General features: G+C 48.9%; 1 protein-coding gene across 17 annotated transcripts in view; it reads right to left on the minus strand.

Annotated features, from left to right (window-relative positions):
- The window catches only part of FGFR2 (fibroblast growth factor receptor 2), a 121,910-nt gene extending 114,566 nt beyond the window's left edge, over positions 1-7,344 (minus strand). For 12 of the 17 annotated variants that reach the window (XM_050803956.1, XM_050803955.1, XM_050803954.1 and 9 more), the window contains exons 1-2: positions 7,249-7,344; positions 2,997-3,273 (exon numbers count right to left, since the gene is read on the minus strand). In XM_050803956.1, coding sequence (XP_050659913.1) covers positions 2,997-3,162 — 166 coding nt within the window. In that variant the 5' untranslated portion in view covers positions 3,163-3,273; positions 7,249-7,344. Of the gene's footprint in view, positions 1-2,996; positions 3,274-5,234; positions 5,486-5,739; positions 6,310-7,248 lie in introns of those variants that run through there. The other 5 variants (XM_050803951.1, XM_050803947.1, XM_050803952.1 and 2 more) reach the window with 4 other exon arrangements.
- Positions 7,345-23,302: the final 15,958 nt, after the last annotated feature.

A 23,302-nucleotide genomic window follows, 5' to 3' on the forward strand; every position in this document is an offset into this window, starting at 1 on the left:
GACTAACCATATCCTTTCCCTGAGGGGCCAAAAGAAAAGGACCCTCTAGTGTTAGGGCCCAGGCTTCTTCTTCCTGGAACTTCTCAGTCACATTTTTCTCCTATTCAATAGACATTATCTAAACTGAGCTTCCAAATAAATTAGCAAACCAAGAAGTCTTACAAGATAAGACCTTGGTGCGCTGAAGGTCAAGGTGGAACTTACTGCTAACCAAGCTATAGTTGTTCTAACCATGGAGAACTGATGGACAGGGGCACACACACACACACGCGCGCGCACACACACACACACACACACACACACCACTCTCTCACACTCTCTCTCTCTCTCTCTCCCTCTCTCCAATTCGCCAGCACAGAGCCTAAACCTGAGCCCATTCTCCGTTGTTAAAAACTCCGTTCTCATCTGTAATTCAATGACCTTCCTAATCACCTCTGACACCGAAGCAGAACTCCTGCACCAGAAGAACTGGTCTTAGGGCTCAAATCAGTGGCCAGTATTAGACTAACAGATGAGGGGAAGTGGGGACCCTACAGAAAGCAAACACAGCTTCCTGGAAACACCAAGGCCCCCTCCATCCAAAAACAACTTTCTTCTCAACTGTCTCCAAAAGCCTAGATGTTTTTTGACCTTGTGGCACCTGGCACAGCCAGCCCACGGGACTGGGAAGACCCATGTTCCCAGCTCACTGGCGACAATGGTGACAAGGCCATGCACCCAATGCTTACCGGATGCCAGCCCCTGTGCTAATTGCTCTTTAAGTTCAGGTCAAATGGAAATCTCCTAACAACCTTTTGGTGGAAGAGTCAGAAGACTTCTGAGGACATTAATATTCAATGACTATTAATGAAGAAACCCTAAAAATCATCTTTTCAAGCTCTCAGATGACAGAATGGGAAACTGAGGCCCGGGACTTGTATGCTTGTCCAAAGCCTCCTCTTTGTCAGGTTTTGCACCTTCCTCTAAAACATCTTTTCTTTTCCATCTCATAATTCTCGATGCAAATGAACTCATAGCTCATGGAAACTATGAACCCATAAAAATGCACAAAAGGACATTAACAAAATATTACCTAAAACTTCCAGAACTTCATGGACCTCCTTCCTGATCCATAAGTGCATCGACAGATCCCAGGTTGAGCAGGCCTGCTTCCAACAATACCCACATTGTTGGATTTAAATTCTTACACAAAGACTCTTCTGGGGAACTTCGTCCCTTTCCACTATTTCTTGCCTCTGCCTCACCTGTCCCTCCCTGCATGTATACACAATGTTAAACTTCCTTCAAGAATTAAATATAGTAAAACAAATCCTCCGGGACCATTTTACACTTTATGTTGAAATAAACTCACAATAACGCTGCTCTGAAAAGCCAAATGAGAAATGACAGTTTTTCCCTAACCTGGGTTGCTCCTAAAGCCCACACTGTAGGAAATCCCAGCTCAAGCTTCCTCAGTTTTTGCTGAGCCACGCACTTAAGGGAAAACCAGCAATTACGGAAACATCCATTTTAATTATTAGCAAAATTAAAGAAGTACAGGCATGACTTTCAGAAACCAGGAACTTTTTCCCTCTTACATGAAAGCCCTATAAAAATGCATCACCACTGCAAATTACATTCATCCTGGTGTCCCAGCATAAGTTACCAAGAGGCAGTTCCATAACTGGCCAGTAGCTGTAGCTATACAAGCCTCAGACACAAACTCCTACCAGATTGGGAGATGTCACCACACCCATTAATTAAAGAGCTGCCATCCCTCTGTGTAACAGAAAGTTCCCCAGTCTCACACGATTGCTTCAGGTGATAAGTGCTTCGGTCCTCATCCTTTAATGACACATGCCCGGGGTCTTCCTGGGGAGCCCATGCCTCTCAGAACTCTCATCTCAGATGGACACAACCCTCCTTCCTAAATTGTCCTGATCCAGCTAAGGAGGCTGGGCTCTCTGTCCTCTCCCAGCCTACCCCACTGGGTAAGTGTGCTGTATATTCACCCCACGCACGGGATGTGTTCCCAGAGCAGCTCAGCTTATCCCAGACACCATTCGTACTGCTGCGGGTTCCTAAAGCCAGGCAGGCACCAGGTGGGCTCTCTGCAAACAGGTTCATTAAGTGGCGATGAGTGCTGGGATCTGCCGTTTTATTCTCGGATTACCACTCAAAAAATAACTCAGCTACCAATATTCCCTACTGATGACAGATTTCAATGCAGCACCAAGTAGAGGCTTGGCTCACGTTGTCTCCAAAGGGCTGGGAGAGAGGTTTCAAATCTGCTACGCTGAACAATTCAGCCTCATGTAGTCCTCACAACTGGACTTACACCTGGAAAATTAAGTTTCCAAAGCTGTGACACCAATGCATGCCCTGTGATACTTGGAGCTTCTCAGCTGGAGGAGATCCCCTGGCACATTCACTTTCAAGTTTACCTAAAATAGAATCTGCCACTTTGTGATGATGCATTGCTTAAGTATTAGGAATTACAATGGCTAAAAAAAAAATTCTGAGATGTCAAGCCTCTCTCTCTGCGCTAAACTTCAGAACCTTCTTTTCTCCTTAAACAATGAAAATAAGACATCAGCATTTCAGATGTTGGCAATTTCTTTTAGTGGTTCCTTTTGTCAGAAAATAGCAATTCTTTACATTGTAAGGAGTAGGAATGCTGCTAGGGGAGACTAGAGATGACATTCATCCTCCCAAGGTTCGTCCCTTTCACAGCTCTCGTGGGCGCTGGATAAAGGTGAGCTCCAGCTGCCTCCCTCACCCAGCACAGAGAAACACACACAGCAAGAAACCACCAAACTATACCATTCTGCCTGCAGTGTTGCAGCAAAGGACCTTCCCTCATCAGCTCTGCCTTGCGGGGAACCAAGAGACCACCGTCAGGTGCTCTTAGAAGCCTCATTTACAATGCAAGAGTAGCTGCTTCTAAAACAGGCCTTAACAATCTGTCCCCAGACAAATCCCAAAACAAACTTGAAAAGTGAAATTAAATGACTTACCTTCTGGCTCTAATGTGGTATCCTCAACTAAACTGAAGGAGGGCCGGGCCAGGGACAAGGTTGCCATGGTGACCACGACCAGGCAGATGAAACGACCCCAGCTGACCATGGTTACGGTACCAATCCCCGGTCCTCTTCCATATCTCCATGTGGACGTTAATCCCATCTGCACACTTCCTCTACGGGCATGGACTGCGCGCAATGCCTTCAGCCTGTGGTGGGCTCAGGGACCGAGGCGCTGCCGCCGCTGCCTCCGCTGCTGCTGCTGCTGCAGTCACTAAAGGAAAGAGATTGGCGAGTCAGGGAATCTTCCCCAATGCCAAATCACTCCAGCCCAAGTGGGATAAAACCATTTTTCAGCCTCTCAAATGTGTGCAAACAGAGTTCTTTTTCATTATCTGCTAAATCCTTCCATCCTCACCTCAGAGTCCCAGGTGATTCCACCAGACCGGTCCACAGAAATGTGTTAGGCTAATCTTTTCAAAAGCATACTTTTAAGAAACAGAGATAAAACAGTAGCTACAGGACTCAGATACGTGCAGCCACTTCAGTGAGGCAATGTGTGCTCTCTTCTACTATCCACTATCGCCTCCACCGCCCTCAATGAGCAGAAGCAACATGACCTTAGTTTCAAGGGCAACTACAAAAGCAAGTTAAAAGTGCTCGGGTTGGCATAACCAACCTCATTCCCTCCTCTTAGTCCAACTGGGCTTTAGAAAGCTAAACTGTTAGAGGCGTCTGCTCACAGCTCCGCATTTCTGCTGGGCTGGAGCTGAGCAGTCTGTCCCACCCTCACTGTAGCTCTTGGGAAGAAAGGAGACCAGCAAAATCAAAAGAATCCCAGGAAGGCTACAGATAATTCCCACCAGTTTACACTTGTCAGGATTCATTTTCAAATGGAGAAGTGTATTTCCGTCTTCCGCCAAGCAGCCACTTATGAAGAGTGAACACAACTGCAGCGCGTTCAATGCAGCTGATCCAAAAAGGATTTCGAAGCCTGAATTCCCTTCCCCTGTGACTAAATGGCAGTCCAGGGCTGCTAAATGTCTTCAACCTCTGTAGAAGGGTTAGGAAACTGAGCAGATGCAAATTCTGATGAATTATGCAGGAATTTATTAATAATGATGATGTAAATTATGTAAATTTTAGTCATGGTATGTGATTGGACCAATAACTTTCAATATGCAAACCTATTGGCTAAATTTTCAGAGTGTAAGTTAGAAGAGGACACTCAGCTTACTATTCTATTCACCCATTTGATCCAAGGGAAAGAGAATTTTCCAAGAAAGCTTAATACATTCCAAGCAACTTTAAATTCACTCAGTACCCTCTGTGACTAAGGGTAGAGTCAAAATGCACAAACTTTACAGAATGATTAAAACAATCACAAGAAAGGGCACATCAATCTCAGGCTTCAGATTCTGTGAACCGCAGGAATGAACCACATTTTCTAACATTGGGGGTGGAGGGAGGCCTTTAATACAAAAATTTCTAAACTCTACATTTTTTATGTACCCACTCGATGTTTCAAGTTATGACATAGGATTTCAACACTGCTGGAGCCTCCCAAAATCTTATCATAAAAACTGCTCCTTTTAGCTTTGACTGAGGATAAAAATGGATGAGGGAAAAGAATATACCACATCATTTCCAAAGGAGGAATAAAGAAAACCTCAGCTTCAAAGATAGCACAGGTGAAACGGCATGATTCGCAGCAAAAACAAGAAATGTGTGCAGTTGTGTGTGTCCACGGTGTGTGTGCGTGCATGGTGTGTGTGTGTGCATGTGTTTTCAGATAGCTTGAAAGATTTTTCCTCCTAACTTTTCTTTCCTCTTAATCAAGAGCCTCAAAAGATAATTTCGGATCTATTTCTACACATATGTGGGAGGAAAGTACACAAACATTCTCATTGATTTACTAAGCATTTCCAGAATGCAGGGGAATTTTCTACCTCTAACACGCCTTCAGGAACAATCCTAAGTCCTCGCAGAGGTTTCGCCCCAGGCTCTTTCCCCAGCCTGCTCCCCTACCTGTCCCTAACCAGAGGAGCCTCCTTGGCTCCAGGCAGAGAAAGGTGGACAGGGCTCTCCGCTGAATCTCAAGCCATTCCATCATCCTGCTAGCTTGCACTAGAAATTTGCATTTCAGCCATTTCCAGGTCCAAGCCCCACAGCAGCCCCCTCCCCAAAACTCTGGAAGGCGGGGACCTAAGGCGACAGGTCTGCACAGTTCCTCACCCAAGTGGACAAAAGTATGGTGCGACCTCCTAGGCAGGATAATTAGGTCCCCAGGCTCGGTGTTGGGAACACAGGCCCAGCATGCCGCTGGCGGCCACAATCCCGGCTTCCTGCCTTCAATACCATAATCCTTCCTGGAGTCTGAGCCCCAGTGAAAGCCCCAGCGTGTTTATTTTTCCCCTTGAAAGGGAACTCTCTTCTCAGCCTGCACGCGGGAGGAGTTGTCACCCTCCCTCTGATGGATGGCTCTTCTCGGCCGCCCGCCCCCCCGGTCCATTTTCACCTCGGCACAAGCCTGCCCCCAAAGACAGGCAGAGTGACAAGCAGGAAGGGCTTGGCTGCGGAGTGGTCCCCATGCCAGGCCTGTGCTGGGCTCTTCAATTTACCACGACATTCCCAAAACCCCGGCCCTCCAAGAAGGCAGATCAATACAATGCCCTCCGCTTTGGGCTTCCACCTAAGGGGTGATCTGTCGACACACTGCTGGCTCGGCCACCGGGAGCACCTGGCGTTTTCTTCCTAGGTAGATTTCACATCAGGAAAGTCAACAGTGCCCGGCTCCTCCAAAGTGCAGACCCATCTCTTCGCTTAAGGCCTCCCTACTTCTCCCCAGCACTGAGTAGAAGCGGGAGCTGTCAAGGGGTCAAGTCTGGGGGGGAAATTCCTCAACAAATTGAAATCTCAAAACACACACACTGACTCAGGACCACAATGCCCTCCCAGTTTAATGCTTGCGTCCAATCAGAACTTGCGAGCAGCTTGGGGGTGCTCCTCACCACCACCCCCTTTCAGGGCAGCACTTCTTTCATTTGTTTGCCTGAAATATCCTGTTTTTCTCCCCCTTCTCGGGGCGCTAAAGAGCTCAGAGAAATCTGCATTTTAATTGACATTCCAGGGAAAGGGAGAGGGGCGCCTGATTGCTTTTCTATTCAAACTAAACAGGCTTTTCAGATGAAAATGAGTCGAGCCCGGTGGAAGATTTACAGGGATTTGGGACCAGGGGGACAATGGAGTTTTAAATGTTGATAGCGTTTCACACCAAACACATAATGGGTGCCCTGAGTTTGAAAGCAGGTTTGCCTTTAAGGGTAGGTTTTATTGTATTGGGCGAAAAGAAGGAGGGTCTGGAGAACGATCTGCAAGGGAGTGGGGTGCGAGGAGAGCGACGGAGGCTGGTGCCCCCGGGCCGGCCTCCTGCGCGAGGTTCGCGGTCCGCGAGGGTCGGAGCCAGCGCCACGCAGGGCCCTCGGCTGATTTCCCCAGCGCGGCCCCGTCGCCGAAAGAATGAGCAAGAATGAGCGCGCAAGTTAGAACTCGCCTGCGCTTTCGACATCTCCCAGCCGCTGCGGCAGAGCAAGCAGACGAACTAGAAAAAGTCGGTCCAGTTCGCCCCCTAGCCCCAGGCGCGCTGCGCTCCCTCCAGCGCCGACGGCGGCTGTGGGCGAGGGGCGCCCCGGCACCGAAAACCGGGCACTGGAGCCGTCGCCTCCCCAACAGTGCCACCCTTGACCATCGCCACCCCTACGGGATGTCACCGGCCCCACCCCAGCGGCCCCCTCCCGAAAAACGAGTCTCCGTGGGGCCTGGATGGGACGGAAGTTCCCAGGACCCACGGATGGAGCACCTCAGAGATGCCCCCTGGGACCCGGCCTGCGGGGCTGTGCCACGGGCAGGCGAACCTTCGGCCAGTCTGCTCTGGGGTCGGAGAAACGTGCCCAGTCAGCGGGAATGCGACCGCCAGGGTTTGACAGGGAGGGGGGCGTCAACGCCAGAGGCAGATGTCAGCATCTGGATGGGGGTGGCAGAGGCAGAACTTCCCGAACACCGGCCGTCAGCACGCACCCACCTCCCCCATCACCTATGCAGCCACAGAGAGAGGACACGGAGGGCCCTCCACAATGCCAGTCCTTCCGCGCCCCCCGCCCAGAGGACTGTGCACCCGGCGTCCCGGGCTCCCCTGGCGTCCACGTCCCCGACTGGGGAAGCTCCCCGAGGCGTCTTGCGCGGCGATTACCTTGAATGGCAACGCTCCTCCGCGATCTGTGTTATCCCCGCGCCCCGCGTGGGTCGGGATGGAGAAAGCGACGAGCCCGGGGTTGAGGGGAGCAACTCCAAAACGCAGAAGAGTGGTCCTTGGGTCTTCGCCGGCGCCAAGGCTCCCGGGCTTCAAGCGCACCCCAGGCTGCGGAGGAGCGCGGGCATGACGCCCGCGGGCTGCCCTCGGATTTGGGGAAGGAGAGAAAGAAAGGACTCAGGCTTGGCGTCGCCTCCACCAAACTTTGCTCTCGAGTTGCGAAGGCTCAGAGCGCGCAGGCAAGCTGCGGCCTCGGGGCCCCCGGGGCTCGCGGCCGGCCCCCGCCAGCCCGGAGAGCAGTCGCCGCGCCGGGCCAGGTACGCCGCATGCAGCCCCGCGGCGCCCGAGCTTTGTGGCGGCCGCGCGCGCTCGCTCGCCCGCTCCGCACCCGCCGCCCGCCCGCTCGGCTCTCCACCGCGCTCTCCTGCCGCCGCCGCCCGCGCCGCCGCCGCCGCCTCCGCCTCCTCTCGGCGGGTCACGCCCCCGCTGAAACCCGAGCCGTTTCCTGGACGGCGGCGCCCTCTCTGCCAATCAGCGCCGCGCGCCCGGGCCGCCCCGAGCCCCGCGCGGCTCCCGACGCCTCCGAGCTGCCGGAGACACCGGCCGGGGAGGCGAGGGCCCGGCCGCGATCCGGCCGTAGGGATGCAGCGACAGCCTCCGAATAAGGCCTGGTCCCGCGCCCCGCGCCACCTCCTCCCTCCTCCCCGGGCGAGCGAGGCTGGCCAGCGGCTCGCTGAGCGGCTGCGTTACGTTGTTTTATGTCAAGTTAGAAAACAAGTGACCAAAGGCTCTAACCCTGACCTCCCCGTAAAGAGACTTTAAAATGCGCCTTCTTGGTACTGCGGGGAGGGTTGTCAGGCAACTGAAGCTTTTGGAGGAGAGAAAGCAACTTGGAAATGTTCGCAGGACATTGCATTTTTCTGTCCTTCTAAACGATAGAAATGAGAGGAAAAAACAATATTAATGGAGGACCTAGTATGTGAGGGTCACACTACATAGGTGATTCTATTTCGTCTCCCCAACCACCCTGCAGAGTACTATTCCCAGTTTCTGATAAGGAAACTAAGGATCAGAGAGGTTAAGTAATTTGCCTAGGATCACACAGCTGGCTACTAGGAGAGCCTGACCTTGAATGTGGCTCTCTCAGAAAAAGTCAAAAATTGCATCCAAAAAAAAAAGTGTTTAGTATATATGTTTGGATTAATAAAACGAAATTCAAAGGAGTCTAAAGACTCTACCATAAATAGCTGGACCTTGAACAAAGTAATTCCTCCCTCTGAATCTTAGATTCAAAATCATAAATGCAAAATCTGATTCTTCAACTGCACGCCAAGCTGTAACTGGTTAAAGTTCCTATTTCCATTCACCTTTTCACTAAGCCATGTCTTCAGAATAATTTATTTTAAATATGCTTTTTCTCCCTCCTTATTCATCCAGCTCCTGAGCAGTTGTGCTTAAGTTCAAGACATATAGATTAAAACCTTAATTATTTTTCTTTAGAAAAGGTCACTAAACCCAGAAATGCTTTAGAATCCTTTTGAGGCCTAAAGATAGATGAAGCATTGAGAACAAACCTGACTTGGAAAACAGACTTTTCCTGCATTTAGAAACGTATTTGCACCTGTGTCACTAACATTGCACACTTCATAACATTTACAAAAATATTTTTCGGCCGGGCACGGTGGCTCAAGCCTGTAATCCCAGCACTTAGGGAGGCCGAGACGGGCGGATCATGAGGTCAGGAGATCGAGACCGTCCTGGCTAACACGGTGAAACCCCGTCTCTACTAAAAAATACAAAAAAATAGCCGGCCGAGGTGGCAGGCGCCTGTAGTTCCAGCTACTCGGGAGGCTGAGGCAGGAGAATGGCGTAAACCCGGGAGGCAGAGCTTGCAGTGAGCTGAGATCCGGCCACTGCGCCCCAGCCTGGGTGACAGAGCGAGACTCCGTCTCAAAAAAAAAAAAAAAATATTTTTCAAGGTACCACATGATTAGAAAATCATTTTTATTCACAATATAGCACAGAAAACGTTTATACAAGTTACTTAAAAGCCATACAAGTAAGAAATCCATTTAACTGTCTCAGGCAAAAGGCTATAACATTATATTTTGGAAGTTTGATAGCAACAAAATAAAAACTGGTTCTTAAGTAAAATTATCCCTCTATATGCTTGGTAGGAGGGTATGTTTTTGGTCAAGTCCTCTAACCTGGATTAGCCCAGAGCCTGTACATTAACAGACACCTCAGCCCAGGTGATGCTTAGCCATTCACTCCCACCTGGGTTCCTCTGATAGCAGTATGTTTCAAGTTCTCAGAAAAGGGATGCAGCTGAACGCGTCTGCCTGCTCGCAGGCTGCCACTTACATCTTTATATTCCCCGCCAATGGGACACTCGAGTGTCTCAGGACAGATTCCATCCTGCACCGCATCCATCAGCCATTGAAAATGCTGTTAACACATTCTCACATAAATTAATGGTGCAGGAAGCCTCTGTCCCTATCCTCCATTCATCAATAGCTTTATGCATGTTGAGTGGAAAGGAAGCTTTCCACTGAAAATGACAAATAAGAACACCTACTTTAATGTCCAGGCACAGTTTGCAGAATGTATTTTTTATAGAGATGAAAAGACACCAATCTGTCAAAAGCTCCTTATTCCCTAAAGAGTGCTCATTTCTAAGGGACTGAAACCCACAAGTCCACAATAGCAAACTCTTCGGTTTTGAGGGGAAAAAAAAAAAAGCATGTTTAGAATTATTTTCAAAAAATAATTCTGTCCCCATATTTAGTCTTCAAGTGACCTCAGACCGTCCGGGAAAACCTTCACACCAGTGAGGCTTCTGAATGAGAAAATAATCTCTTTACAGTTTTTTTTCTTTTCTCTTCCCTCTTCAAGTGGCTGGAACCCCTTTCGTCAATGGCCTCCCATGAATGGTGTTGCTAATAAAGCCTATTAATGAGCTTCCACGGCGGAGTGTGAATAGGTAAATAAGCCCCAATCTGTTGAGGTTCTGGGGCAAGGGCAGAAAAGCCAGTAAGAACTAAAGGTGACAGTTTGAACTGAACTGCGAACGCCAGCACCAGGTTTCAGCTGAAAGACCCGCCAGACAAGGACACATTCACAGTCCCTCCACCCCCTACTGAGGTCTCTTTTCTTCGCAATTTTCCCCCCTTTACAAAATGTCTTGAGTAGTCACCCTTTTTTTTTTCAAAAGCCCTCGAGACGCCCTTCTTTTTTCACTCTAGTAATGATACATCAATGGGAAGGAAGAAAAATGAGGACACCAGAACTCCGATGCCCCCAAAAGTTTCAAGAAACAAATTGTGCTGCTAGCCTGTTGGTGATGGGAAGAGAAAGGAGAAGGGGGTGGGAACACTCACTGCCACGGGCCTCTCTCCTTTGAAGATTTGGAATTCTTCTTTTAATAATTTGTTTTGTAATGGGTGGCTGTTCCTTCACTCTAAGGAAACGTTAGATGAAAATAAAGGCTGCTGACATGAAGTGCTCGTGAACCTTCCCGGGTGGATCTGAGCTCCCTGCAACACCAGGAATTTCATTCTGTAAGCTACGTCTCAATAATGCCTGCAGCATGAAAGAAGCACTCAAATGGAAGGATATAGAATAGTCAGAGGACTATGATAAGAGTATTTACTTCTGGGTAAGGGTAGAGGCTGGATCCCCTGACAGCTCCAGCCTATCTTCAGGGAGCTTGTGGCATTTAAGTGAAGCAAAATCATTGATCCCACTACTGAACAGCATCGATTATTTTAAACTTAGAACTGGGCCTGAATTCCAAAGCCGAGGCTTCCCCGGAGACAAAGTCCTTCTGGAAGTATAGCCTGTCTTTGAGGCAAAGGGGAATGGCTTTCTTAAGGTGACAGGCTGGATGCAGATTTCTGCACTCAATAGCTGTGTGACCTGTGGCCGGGCGCGATGGCTCACACCTGTAATCCCAGCACTTTGGGAGGCCGAGGCAAGCGGATCACTGGAAGCCAGGAAGCCGAGACCAGGCTGACCAACATGGTGAAATGCCGTCTCTACAAAAAACACAAAAATTGGCCGCTTGTGGTGGTGCATGCCTGTAATCCCACATACTCTGGAAGCTAAGGCATGAGAATCCCTTGAACCTGGGAGGCAGAGGTTGCAGTGAGCTGAGATCGCCCTCCTGCACTCCAGCCTGGGTGACAGAGCAAGACTCCCTCTCAAAAAACAAAACAAAACAAAAGGCCGGGCATGGAGGCTCACGCCTGTAATCCCAGCACTTTGGGAGGCCAAGGCAAGTGGATCACCTGAGGTCAGGAGTTCAAGACCAGCCAGACCAACATGGAGAAACCCCTTCTCTACTAAAAATATAAAATTAGCTGGGCACGGTGGCGCATGCCTGTAATCCCAGCTACTCAAGAGGCTGAGGCGGGAGAATCGTTCAAACCCGGGAGGCAGAGGTTGCTGTGAGCCGAGATCACCCATTGTACTCCAGCCTGGGTAACAAGAGAGAAACTCCGTCTCAAAAAAAAAAAAAAGAAAAGAAAAAAAAAACACTGTGTAACCTCAGATCAGTTGCTTGAGTTCTGTGAGTTTTCCATTTTCTCAGCTATAAAATGGGGAAAATAATGGTTCTTATCTCCTAGATCTTTAATAGGATCACTAAGAGGATTAAATGAGTTAGGACGTGACAAGCACTTAGTTTTTTGCTTTTTGTTTTTTGTTTTTAATTATACTTTAAGTTCTAGGGTACGTGTGCACAACGTGCAGATTTGTTACATGTGTATACATGACAAGCACTTCGTTTAATTTTGTTTTTGTTTTTTTGTTTGTTCGGTTTTTTGGTTTTGTTGTTTGTTTTTTTGAGATGGAGTCTTGCTCTGTCATCCAGAGTGCAGTGGCACAATCTTGGCTCACTACAACCTCGGTAGTCCTCCTGGGTTCAAGTGATTCTCCTGCCTCAGCCTCCCGAATAGCTGGGACTACAAGCGCCTGCCACCACGCCCGTCTAATTTTTTTATATTTTTAGTAGAGATGGCGTTTCACCAAGTGATCCACCCACCTCCCATAGTGCTGGGATTATAGGCGTGAGCTACCACGCCTGGTACTTAATTGTTTTTGTTTTGGTTTGGTTTGGTTTTTTGAGATAGGATCTTTCTCTGTCACCCAGACTGGAGGGCAGTGGTGCAATCACAGCTCACTGCAGCCTCAACCTCCTGGGCTCACGCAATCCTCCCACTTCAGTCTCCTGAGTAGCTGGGGCTACAGGCATGCACCACCATGCCCAGCTAATTTTTATATTTTTTGTAGAGACAGGGGTCTCATTATGTTGCCCAGGATGGTCTCAAACTCCTGGCCTCAAGTGATCCTCCCTCCTTAGCCTCCCAAAGCACTGAGATTACAGGCGTGAGCCACCAGACCTGGCCTCTCTTAGACTTTTTATTCAGATGATCCTGATGGTTTTGAGAAACTTTGACACGTGAGCAAGGCTCTTGAGGATTACTAGCCATACACAGTAGTCCACCCTGATACGCAGTTTCCTTTGCCGTGGTTTCAGTTACTCTCAGTTACCTGAGGTCAGCCTCAGCCGCAGTCTGAAAATAGGTGAGCATAGTACAATAAGGTATTTTAATTGAGAGACCACATTCATGTAACTTTTATTATAATTGTCCTATTTTTTATTAGTTTATTATTATTAATACTTTTTTTTTTTGAGACAGAGTCTCGCCCTGTCACCCAGGCTGAAGTGCAGTGGCGCCATCTCAGCTCATTGCAACCTCCGCCTCCTGGGTTCAAGAGATTCTCCTGTCTCAGCCCCCCAAGTACCTGGGATTACAGGTGCCCGCCACCACGCCTGGCTAATTTTTGTATTTTTAGTAGAGACAGGGTTTCGCCATGATGGCCAGGCTGGTCTCAAACTCCTGACCTCAAGTGATCCACCCGCCTCAGTCTCCCAAAGTGCTGGGGTTACAGGTGTGAGCCACCGCGCCTGGCCTATTGTTAATACTTTACTGTGCCTAATTTATAAATTAAACTTGCTCATAGTGTGTAAGCATAGGAAAAAAACATCCAAACAGGAGGCGTCACAATGCCCATCAGTGTCCACTGCTCCCCAGCAGCGGTCCAGGGGGAGGCAAGGACAGCGCCAGGCAGGAGACACTTTTCCTACTAGGAGAACTACATGTAAGGGTGAACTACTGTATATGGCTAAGAATAATCATAGAAAACACATAACCTTCACATGTGCCGAAGAGTTTCCCAATACCATGAGGACCATCCAAATAAAAATGCCTAAGTGCTTGTCACATCCCAATTCATTGAATCCTCTTTGACCCTATTAAATAGCTAAAGAGAGCAAGGATGCCTCTGTCCCCAAGGAAAGAGCTTCTTGAAAACCACAAGGGACATCTGAATAAAGGCCGCCCTGCTCTATCCATTTCCTGAATTTCTGAGTGGCTTGAATGGCACAGGTTGTTCTTCCGAAGGAGACCAGGCCCAAAGGTGAGGAAGTGCATGTCAAACCTACGACAGTGCATCAACTGTGACCCCTGGATTTTACAGGGGAAGAAAGCAGGGCACACAGACGGGACGTGATGGGCTCAAAGCCACCCCGCTGGTTAATGGCAGCAAAACCCAGAGAAGTCTGTGTTCCTGACCCAGCTAGGGTTACAATGGCCACTAGTGCAAGTCCACCATGGCAGGTGAGTCTCACCCATCCAATGCCAGGCAATTAGGCTCTTTCTAGGTGATTCCACACCTTGTAGAACTGAGATGTTTCTTTCTTTCTTTCCTATTTTTTTTTTGAGACAGAGTCTCGTTCTGTTGCCCAGGTGTTGCCCAGGCTGGAGTGCAGTGGCGCAATCTCAGCTCACTGCAACCTCCACCTTCCGGGTTCAAGCGATTCTCCTGCCTCAGCCTCCAAAGTAGCTACGACTACAGGTTCCCGCCACCACACCTGGCTAAGTTTTGTATTTTTAGTAGAGACGGGTTTTTTCCACGTTGGCCAGACTGGTCTCGAACTCCTGGCCTCAGGTGATCCAACGGCCGTGGCCTCCCAAAGTGCTGGGATTACAGACGTGAGGCACCGCGCCCGGCTAAAACTGAGATATTTCAAGTAGCATTCATTGCCTCTGAAACTGTTACTATTTCCAGAAAACAATTACCCACTCACCATGAGTTCAGCTCACTTCTCCTCCTTCAAGTACTCCAAGAAGGATTTCTGTAAGGGTTATTATTGTTGTTAATATTTCAAAGAGCCTTCAAGTTTAGGTGCATACGCTTGTTAGACACCTCTTTCACACACCTATAGTTTCACCTGCTGAATCTGTATAGTCTTCAAAATAGGAGAGGAATAAAGGAGCAATTTGTGGTTCACAGAATGATTATTGTCAATAACAAATGGAAATCAAAAATTTTTAAGAGCCGGGCACGGTGGCTCAAGCCTGTAATCCCAGCACTTTGGGAGGCCGAGACGGGTGGATCACGAGGTCAGGAGATCGAGACCATCCTGGCTAACACAGTGAAACCCCGTCTCTACTAAGAAACACAAAAAATAGCCGGGCGAGGTGGCAGCGCCTGTAGTCCCAGCTACTCGGGAGGCTGAGGCCGGAGAATGGCGTGAACCCGGGAGGCGGAGCTTGCAGTGAGCTGAGATCCGGCCACTGCACTCCAGCCTGGGCTACAGAGCGAGACTCCGTCAAAAAAAAAAAAAAAAAAAAAAAAAAAATTTAAGAATTACTAAGACTTGCATTTCAGAAATTAAGGCTTAAAATTCTGCGACACATTTGCAATTTACAAATGGGTAATCGGGTTTGTTGCTCAAAATGCAACAGAAGGGCAATTTGGGAACCTTGAATGCTTTCTGTGTTTTTTAAAAAAATTAAACAAAAGCATAAATCACTATAAAAGTGGGTGGAGGATAATTGGGAAAATTTTAATATGGTCCAGATAGGAGATCATATTAACATTAGAGACTGAATATTAGAGATTGTTGTTAATTCACTTATATAAGATTATGACAGCTTGGCTTTGTAGGAAATTTTCTGTATTCTTGTAAGATCCATGCCAAAGTTTAAAAGATTAAATGTCTTGATGCTTACAACTGACTTTCAAGTGGCTCAGGAAAAAAAAGCATATACACAGACAGATAAAGCAAACATGCAAAATGTTAACTCTTGACACTATACAGTTGACAGTATACATTGCTTATTGCACTATTCACCTAACCTTCTGAATGTTTGAACAACTTCACAATTAAAACCTGGGGGAACTCCAGTGGAGGGCATTCTGGATTCTGACCCCAGTACTGTTCCTTGTGTCACCCCTGTGACCACAAACACATTCCTACCTTTGGCTTCTGCCAATCTGAATCTATGAAAAACTGATAGGTCAATTAGCTGGTTGGCCAAGCCAGCTGTATGAAACATCTACAATGTCCAAGGTCTCAAGGTATTTTTGATAAGTAATGTGGTGCCATAGAAACAGCACTGAGTCAGGGCCCCCAAGACCTGGGTTTTTATCCCAACGTGGTCAAGGGCTAACTATGCAAGTCTAGGAGAGTTACTGAACAAGCCCCATCCCGCCCCCTAACCTTGGCCTCGTCTTCTTTTGCATAACTGAAGTGTCCGCCTTCTATCTTGAAAATAAATTTATCTATGATTTCTGGCCTATCTCTGAACATTCCCCGCCTCCACCTGGAGCTGAAAACTTGTCCACCCATCACTGAAGGCCGCCCTGGTGTTCTAGGAAGTGAACATCCTCTTCAAAGTATTCTGAAACCATAGTCTAGGAACCCTGCTGTTGACCCCTGTCTAGTGGTAACAAGTATCTACCGGAAAAGTCCTCTAATCCCTGGCCCATTGCTGTTTAAGGGCAATTTATGGCATGTCATTTCTTGACTGTGACCGTGCCTTTCAATCACCCCCACCCTCCACACATCACGACCACCTCCACCACAACAAGGTTTCCCAGCTCACTGGACAGAAACTACACAAGTGATTTTAGCCAGGGTGGGGTAAATGAGGATGAGATTAGCAGCAATATCCCTTCTGCTCCCACCCCACCCACACCCTTATCACTGCCTGGAGCTGTGCTGTCTGATCATGTTAACCACCAGCCAACGTGATTATTTAAAGTTAAATCAATTAAAATTAAATAAGACTTCAGCTTCAGCTCCTCAGTAGCACTAGCCACAATCCAAGTGCTCACCAGTCACATGGGGCCAGGCCATTACATTGGAGAGTGCAGTATTATAGGGTATTTTCACCATGGCAGACGATGTATTGGGCTGTGCTGGAGAGCACACCCTGCTTTCTGCTTCCTCCTCCAAGAAGACCTCCTTAGTCAGAGGAGTCCCCGGGAACTGCTCCTGCCCTGCTTCTCCAGGTCCCCGTGCTCCCCATCCCTGGACTGCTCCCCATGCCCTAAATGGGCATCTTGCCTTACCAGGGTGGAGGTGGGGACAAGAATTCTACTCCTTAGATGGAGAACAGTGCAGGAGATACACAGGACAGGTCTTACTGTTGACAATGAAAACGATTCTAGCCAGGCATGGTGGCACACACCTGTAATCTCAGCACTTTGGGAGGCCAAGGAGGGCGGATCACTTGAGGTCAGGAGTCTGAGACCAGCCTGGCCAACACGGTGAAACCCCGTCTCTACTAAAAAATACAAAACTTATCTGGGCATGGTTGCATGTGCCTGTAATCCCAGCTACTCGGGAGGCTGAGGCAGGAGAATCGCTTGAACTGAGGAGGTAGGGGCTGTAGTGAGCCGAGACAGCGTCACTGGCCTCCAGCCTGGGACACAGAGCAAGACTCCGTCTCACAAAATAAATAAATACATATAAATAAAAATAAAAGATTTTAGTCTGCACCATCACCTTCTGATCCTGGGGCCCCCTGGAAGCAGCCCCTGGTCTCAGAGGGAGTTTCTGTGAGCCCTAAATTCCTCCCTTTGAGGATTCCTGCTCCCTCAAATCCTCAGAAATTCACAGCTGTGTGCTTTGAGCCTCAAGCCCAGAGGAAAGAAAGGCTTCACTGAACCAAGATAGCCATGTCCATAGGGAAAGCCCAGCAGAAACTTACCTTGGACAATTTTGCTGGAAAGCGGTTATTTGGGGACCACTAAATGCTAACACTCAGAAAGGCCCGGGTTGCATCTCCTGTCTCTAGATTCCCAGGATCTGGCACTACCTGGCTAGTGGGAGCAGTTTATGGGGTTGTGTTTATACTTTACAGGCTCTTAATAGATGCTTGTTGATTGATGACTGCAACTCAGCCTCCTCCAGGATTTCCTAAAGCATCTGCATAAGTGCAAAGAGGCACATGTACATAGGTTTGTGCACACAGTCAGCGTTGTCTCTTTGGAAGGTGGGGAATAAAAGCCCGTTTAGGACAAGGCTGATTGAGCTGTGTGAGGAAATTACCTTTCCCTGCAATGACCTCATTTCCACGGTGCGTTTTCTCTCTCTTTGCTCTTGATTTCTGCCTTTGGTTTGCTACACTCTTTCCCGAGGGTGTGTGTCTACTTCTTCCAAATGTGAAAAGCAGTTCATTTTCGCCAGGCGCAGTGGCTCACGCCTGTAATCCCAGCACTTTGAGAAGCCAAGGCGGGCGGATTACCTGAGGTCAGGAGTTCGAGACCAGCTTGGCCAACATGGCGACACCCCAGCTCTACTAAAAATACAAGAATTAGCCAGGCGTGGTGGCACACGACTGTAATCCCAGCTACTCGGGAGGCTGAGGCAGGGGAATTGCTTGAACCCAGGACATGGAGGTTGCAGTGTGCCGAGATCGCGCCACTGCACTCCAGCCTGGCCTACAGAGCAAGACTCTGTCTCAAAAAAAAAAAAAGTTCACTTTCATAAACCAAAGGGGAGAAAAATGATGCTGCCAGGATCCTGGTAAACTCGGGGCGGGGGAGGGGAGTGGAGAATACAGAGCCCCACACATCGTAAAACCACAAACCTAGTAACCCTTTTAGAGTCCCAGAGCTCTCGTATTTTGTCCTCAAGCTGGGGAGAAAGGCCATCAAGGGGGGAGCGATTTCTTTAACAGATTTCTAAGAGCAGGGCTGAACAAAAATTAACTCCTTCGCGGAGGCCGGATGCTGGCCTGGCGCTGGGGACAGCGCCAGGGAAGCAGGTGGCTCCAGGTGAGGGAGGCCGAGATCTCGGGGTGCCCTTTGTTCTCCGGGTTCTGCGCAGGGAGGAGCGCGGCGGGCGCCAGCGCCCCCGTGTGGCCGCGAGCACCGAGTGCGTAAAGGGCGGGCAAGCACCGCCCGGGGCGTGGGTGACGGGACTGGCATCAAGGTAGGGGGCGGCCGGGCCGGGAGGAGGGGCGGCCCCGCCAGCGCCGGACCCAGCGCTGAAGTCGTTCCGGCTGTGCAGATGATGAGCGACCCAGGTCGAGGCGAATCGGCAGCAGGAGCCCAGGTGCTTGCCCAAGCACAGCTGGACGAAATGTCTGTTCCCCCGACGGCTGGGCGCGGGACCTTGCAGGGACGTGGTGCTGTAGCGGCCTGCGCCTGGGCCTGGCGTGCGGCTACCTCGGGCTACTTCTCCATCTGCTGCGTGGCTTCGCCCCCAGGAGGCGGCCCCACATTTCCAGCCTGTGGATCAACAAGGTGGAGAACCACCTCTGCACCCTCGCCCGGAAACCAGCTCGCACCTCCGGCCCCCTGTTGGGCCTTCTGGCCCTGGTGTTCTCTGGGGCTCCCCTCTCACCCAAGGACCGGCAGTCCCAGCTGTGGGCTGTCCTCTTTCTTTTTTTTTTTTTAACATCTACCTCCCGAGTTCAAGCGATTCTCCTGCCTCAGTCTCCAGAGTAGCTGGGATTATAGGCATATGCACCATGCGTGGCTAATTTTTGTATTTTTAGTAGAGACGGGGTTTCACCATGTTGGCCTGGCTGGTCTCGAACTCCTGACCTCGTGATCCATCCGCCTGAGCTTCCTACAGTGCTGGAATTACAGGCCTGCACTACTGCACCAGGTCCAGCTGTTCTCTCTTGAAAGCCACCACAGCTCACCACAGCTGCCCTGGAGAGGTACCTGCTGGGTTTTGGGTGGCCTCTGCCTCTGGTCTCTCTCCTGCCAGTCGCCCTGCCAGAGGTGGGGACCCCGTCCTGCCCTCTCATCAGATCACTTGAAGCTTTGAAGTCTCCACATTTGCAGGAACCGTGGCAACAGCCCTCTTAGCACAGAGTGGGTGCTTGGAGGCAGACATTTATTGGGTACATACCATGTTCCATACAACAGGGATTATGGCCTTTAATGGGTGATCACATTTCAATCACAAGGACCCTGTGAGGTAGCACTGCTGTGACCCCCATTTTATAAATCGTGCTATGGAAACACTGAGAGCTCATCCAAGGTTACACAGTCGGGAGGGAGGGCTGACCCTGGAGCCTGTGCTTTCACTTACGCTGCCAGCATCCCCGTGAGGATGATGGGGTAGTGACTTCAGCTGATGAACGGGAACAGAGGCTAAAGGGGCTGATTCTTCTGATCTTCCCAGAGAAGTTGGCCATCCCATCCAGATGACAATTGTCCCAGTTTTCAGATGTTGACTCCTTTTCTAATGGGCCTGTGGACAGCAGGCTGCACTCTCTGCTGTCCTATAGTGGCTGAGATCATGGGACCTGGAGTCCAGCTGCCTGCTCTGGGCCTTACATCTGCCCCTCCTTACCACATTCTCTTCTGTAAAATGAAATCATGCTAATACCTGCGTCACACAATCTGCATAGAGTGAATGGAATACTTCAGGTGAAGTGCTGGGTGCATGGCGAATGATCAATACTTGTCAGCTGGTGCTATTATTTCCAGACCAGAGGCATTCAGACCTCCCTCTGTAGCTCTGTCTAACCCTATCTTACCCCTGACCTTATTACTTTCTACTTCTCTTTGCTGTGTGACCTTGGGTAAGTTACTCGGCTTTTATGAGCTTCTGTGGCCTTATTTGTAGGCTGTGAATATTAGCGGTAATCATCTTCAAAATTCACCCATAATAGTATTGATTTCTAACAGCTAAGGTTGTCCTGGGCAGGGGATTTGCTCACATTCTTCTAAAGTTCTTCTTAGCATCACGTAGAAATTCATTCCAGTGTTGACTCATCAAGACGGTCAGCAAATTCTTCACCTTATCCAAATGAGTTATCTTTTGCTTTAAATTTCTATTTAAAGAAATCCTCTGTATACAAGGAAAGGATCCATTCGTTTTCTTTGTAAAACTCCTCTGTGTGCTTCAAGCAAGAATTAAGATAATTGTTACCCTCATCTCCTCCAAATCAGATAAGACACGACTTCAGAGCACTGCCGAATTGAGCCGATAAAAATACAGGACACCCAGTTAAATTTGAATTTCAGATGAACAACAAATAACTTTTCTTTTTGGTGTAAATAAGTCCCCACTGTTGCATGAACAAATATTGCATGGGACTTACATCTATGAAGATAGTCATTGTGTATTTGAAATCCAGATGTAACCAGGTATTTTGTATTGCATATGGCAATGCTGTGCTGGGTAGAAGCCACACCCACAGGTTGACTAGTCTGGGCAAGTCCAAGGGAAGCAATCATTCTTCCCGGAAATCATTGAGAACTAACACCCTTCTCCTTCCTGCCTCTGTCTATGCCCAAAAACCCCTTTTAGTATTGGGAGGCGTGCCTGACCAGAAATTCTGTAATGTTTTCCTTGGGGTTGGTTTCCAGAGCCACTGTTTGGCAGCTTGGGCCTGTTTCATAGTGATCGATTTCTGTATTGACAGAGCTATTGAATATTTGGTGATAACTATAATCATCTGTTCTAAGTCTGCGTTTCCTCCTGAATGAAGTAATAACCCCTGGTGTTTACTCTGCACTATTGGGAATGACGTATAACACTGCTGGGATGTCAAGTGTATATGACATGTGCAGCTGTGGTCACTTCCCTGGGCAGAGTCTTGCTACATGTGGAGTGTCCTTTATGCCGCCAAACAGGGGTGCCTGGAGCTAGACAGAGCCACCATCCACTTTCCAGAGCCCAGAAACCGTGTCACCAAGGAATGATGTGACATCGGCCTTCCAGCCCAGGGCTGGGTGAGGATCTAGGAGACACAGCCAGCAAAGCCTGAGATGGCCACTGTGTTTCTTCCCCTGCTCTGCCATCCGGTGGGAGCTGGTGGGTGAAATAGAGCCCCTTATCTAAAATGGAGCCGCCTAACCTCCTGCTACAGAGGTGCCCACACCATTCACTTTCCTGGCTGTTTCCAGCGCCTGCCCTGCTTCTCTACCTGGCTGATTCTCAGAGCCTGTTTGCCTGTTTTCCTTCTTTCTTTCTCTTTCTGTATTTGTCTTTCTCTCTCTTTCCTTTCTTTCTCTTCTTTCTTTCTCTCTTTCCTTTCTTTTTTTCTTTTTCTTCTTTCTTTCTCTTCCTTCCTTCCTCTTTCTTCTCTTTCTTTTTCTCTCTTTCCCTTCCTTCCTTCCTTTCTTTTTCTTTCTTTTCTTTTTTTCTTGATAGAGTCTCACTCTGTCACCCAGGTTGGTTTGCAGTGGTGCCATCTTGGCTAACTGCAGCCTCCGCCTCCAGGGTTCCAGCGATTCTCCTGCCTCAACCTCCCAAGTTACTGGGATTACAGCGCCTGCCACCACACCCGGCTAATTTTTGTATTTTTAGTAGAGATGGGGTTTTGCCATGTTGGCCAGGCTGGTCTTGAACTCCTGACCTCAAGTGATCCACCCGCCTTGGCCTCTCAAAATGCTAGGATTACAGGCTTGAGCCACTGTGGCCATCAGAGCCTGCTACCTCCTCAAGCCTGGTGGGTTTCCCATGGTTTCCCATAACCAGCAATTCCTCGGTATCAGCTGTCTGCCTTGGACACCACCCCTGTGCCAACTGAGAGATCACGGATCTCCCTGGCATCCCTCCTTTTCCCTCTGCCAGCTCCCTGTCATGTCACTCTCCTATTTGGACTCAGTTTACCCATCATCCACATTTGCCACAAATTCCTTCGGCTTCAGACAAGTAAGCCACATGGATGTTGGTTTCCCTCAAACCTGGATTCCCACAGCAGCTTCTCCCCTGCCCAGTTCTCAGAACATGGGCAAGGTTGCCAAACCTCAGTGCCCGGGTCTCAGTTGCTGCATCTGTTTTATAGGTGGCATATTTGTTCCCTATCACTATAAGAAATTACCACACATTTAAGGACTTTTAAAGAACAACACAAATTTTTTTTATTTTTTTATTTTTTTATTTTTATTTTTTTATTTTTATTTATTTTTTTTGAGACAGAGTCTCACTCTGTCGCCCAGGCTGGAGTGCAGTGGCCGGATCTCAGCTCACTGCAAGCTCCGCCTCCCATGTTTATGCCATTCTCCTGCCTCAGCCTCCCGAGTAGCTGGGACTACAGGCGCCAGCGACCACGCCTGGCTAATTTTTTGTCTTTTTAGTAGAGACAGGGTTTCACTGTGTTAGCCAGGATGGTCTCGATCTCCTGACCTCGTGATCCGCCAGTCTCGGCCTCCCAAAGTGCTGGGATTACAGGCTTGAGCCACCGCGCCCGACCACAAATTTATTATCTCGCAGCTCTGTAGGTCAGAGGTCTGGACGGACTAGGCTGAAATCAGGGTGTCGGCAGAGCATCGTTCCTCACTGGAGGCTGTGGGGAACACTCCGCCTCCAAAGTCATTCATGATGTTGCCAGGATTAAGGTCTTGTGCAGCGAGCTCTGCTCTTGTTTCCTTCCTCACTGTCAGCGGTGGGCTGGGGGGCTCGCTCAGCTCCCCCTCACCATTTTCAGAGCCAGTAAGGACACATCACATCCCTCTCACTCTCTCAATCTCTCTCCTCCCTCTACCCCATCTCTTCTTCCTCTAGTCAGAGAATGTTCTCTGCTTTTAAGGGCTTATGTGATTAGACTGGGCCCACCTTGAGCATCTCCCTATTTTAAAATAATTTCAATTCCATCTGCTAAGTCCCTTTTACCCAATTCTGGGGTAGAAGGCATGGATGTCTTTGGAGGGGGCATTATTCTAC

This window comes from Macaca thibetana, chromosome 9 (genome assembly GCF_024542745.1).
Source record: "Macaca thibetana thibetana isolate TM-01 chromosome 9, ASM2454274v1, whole genome shotgun sequence".
In the NCBI taxonomy this organism is placed as follows: domain Eukaryota; kingdom Metazoa; phylum Chordata; class Mammalia; order Primates; family Cercopithecidae; genus Macaca; species Macaca thibetana.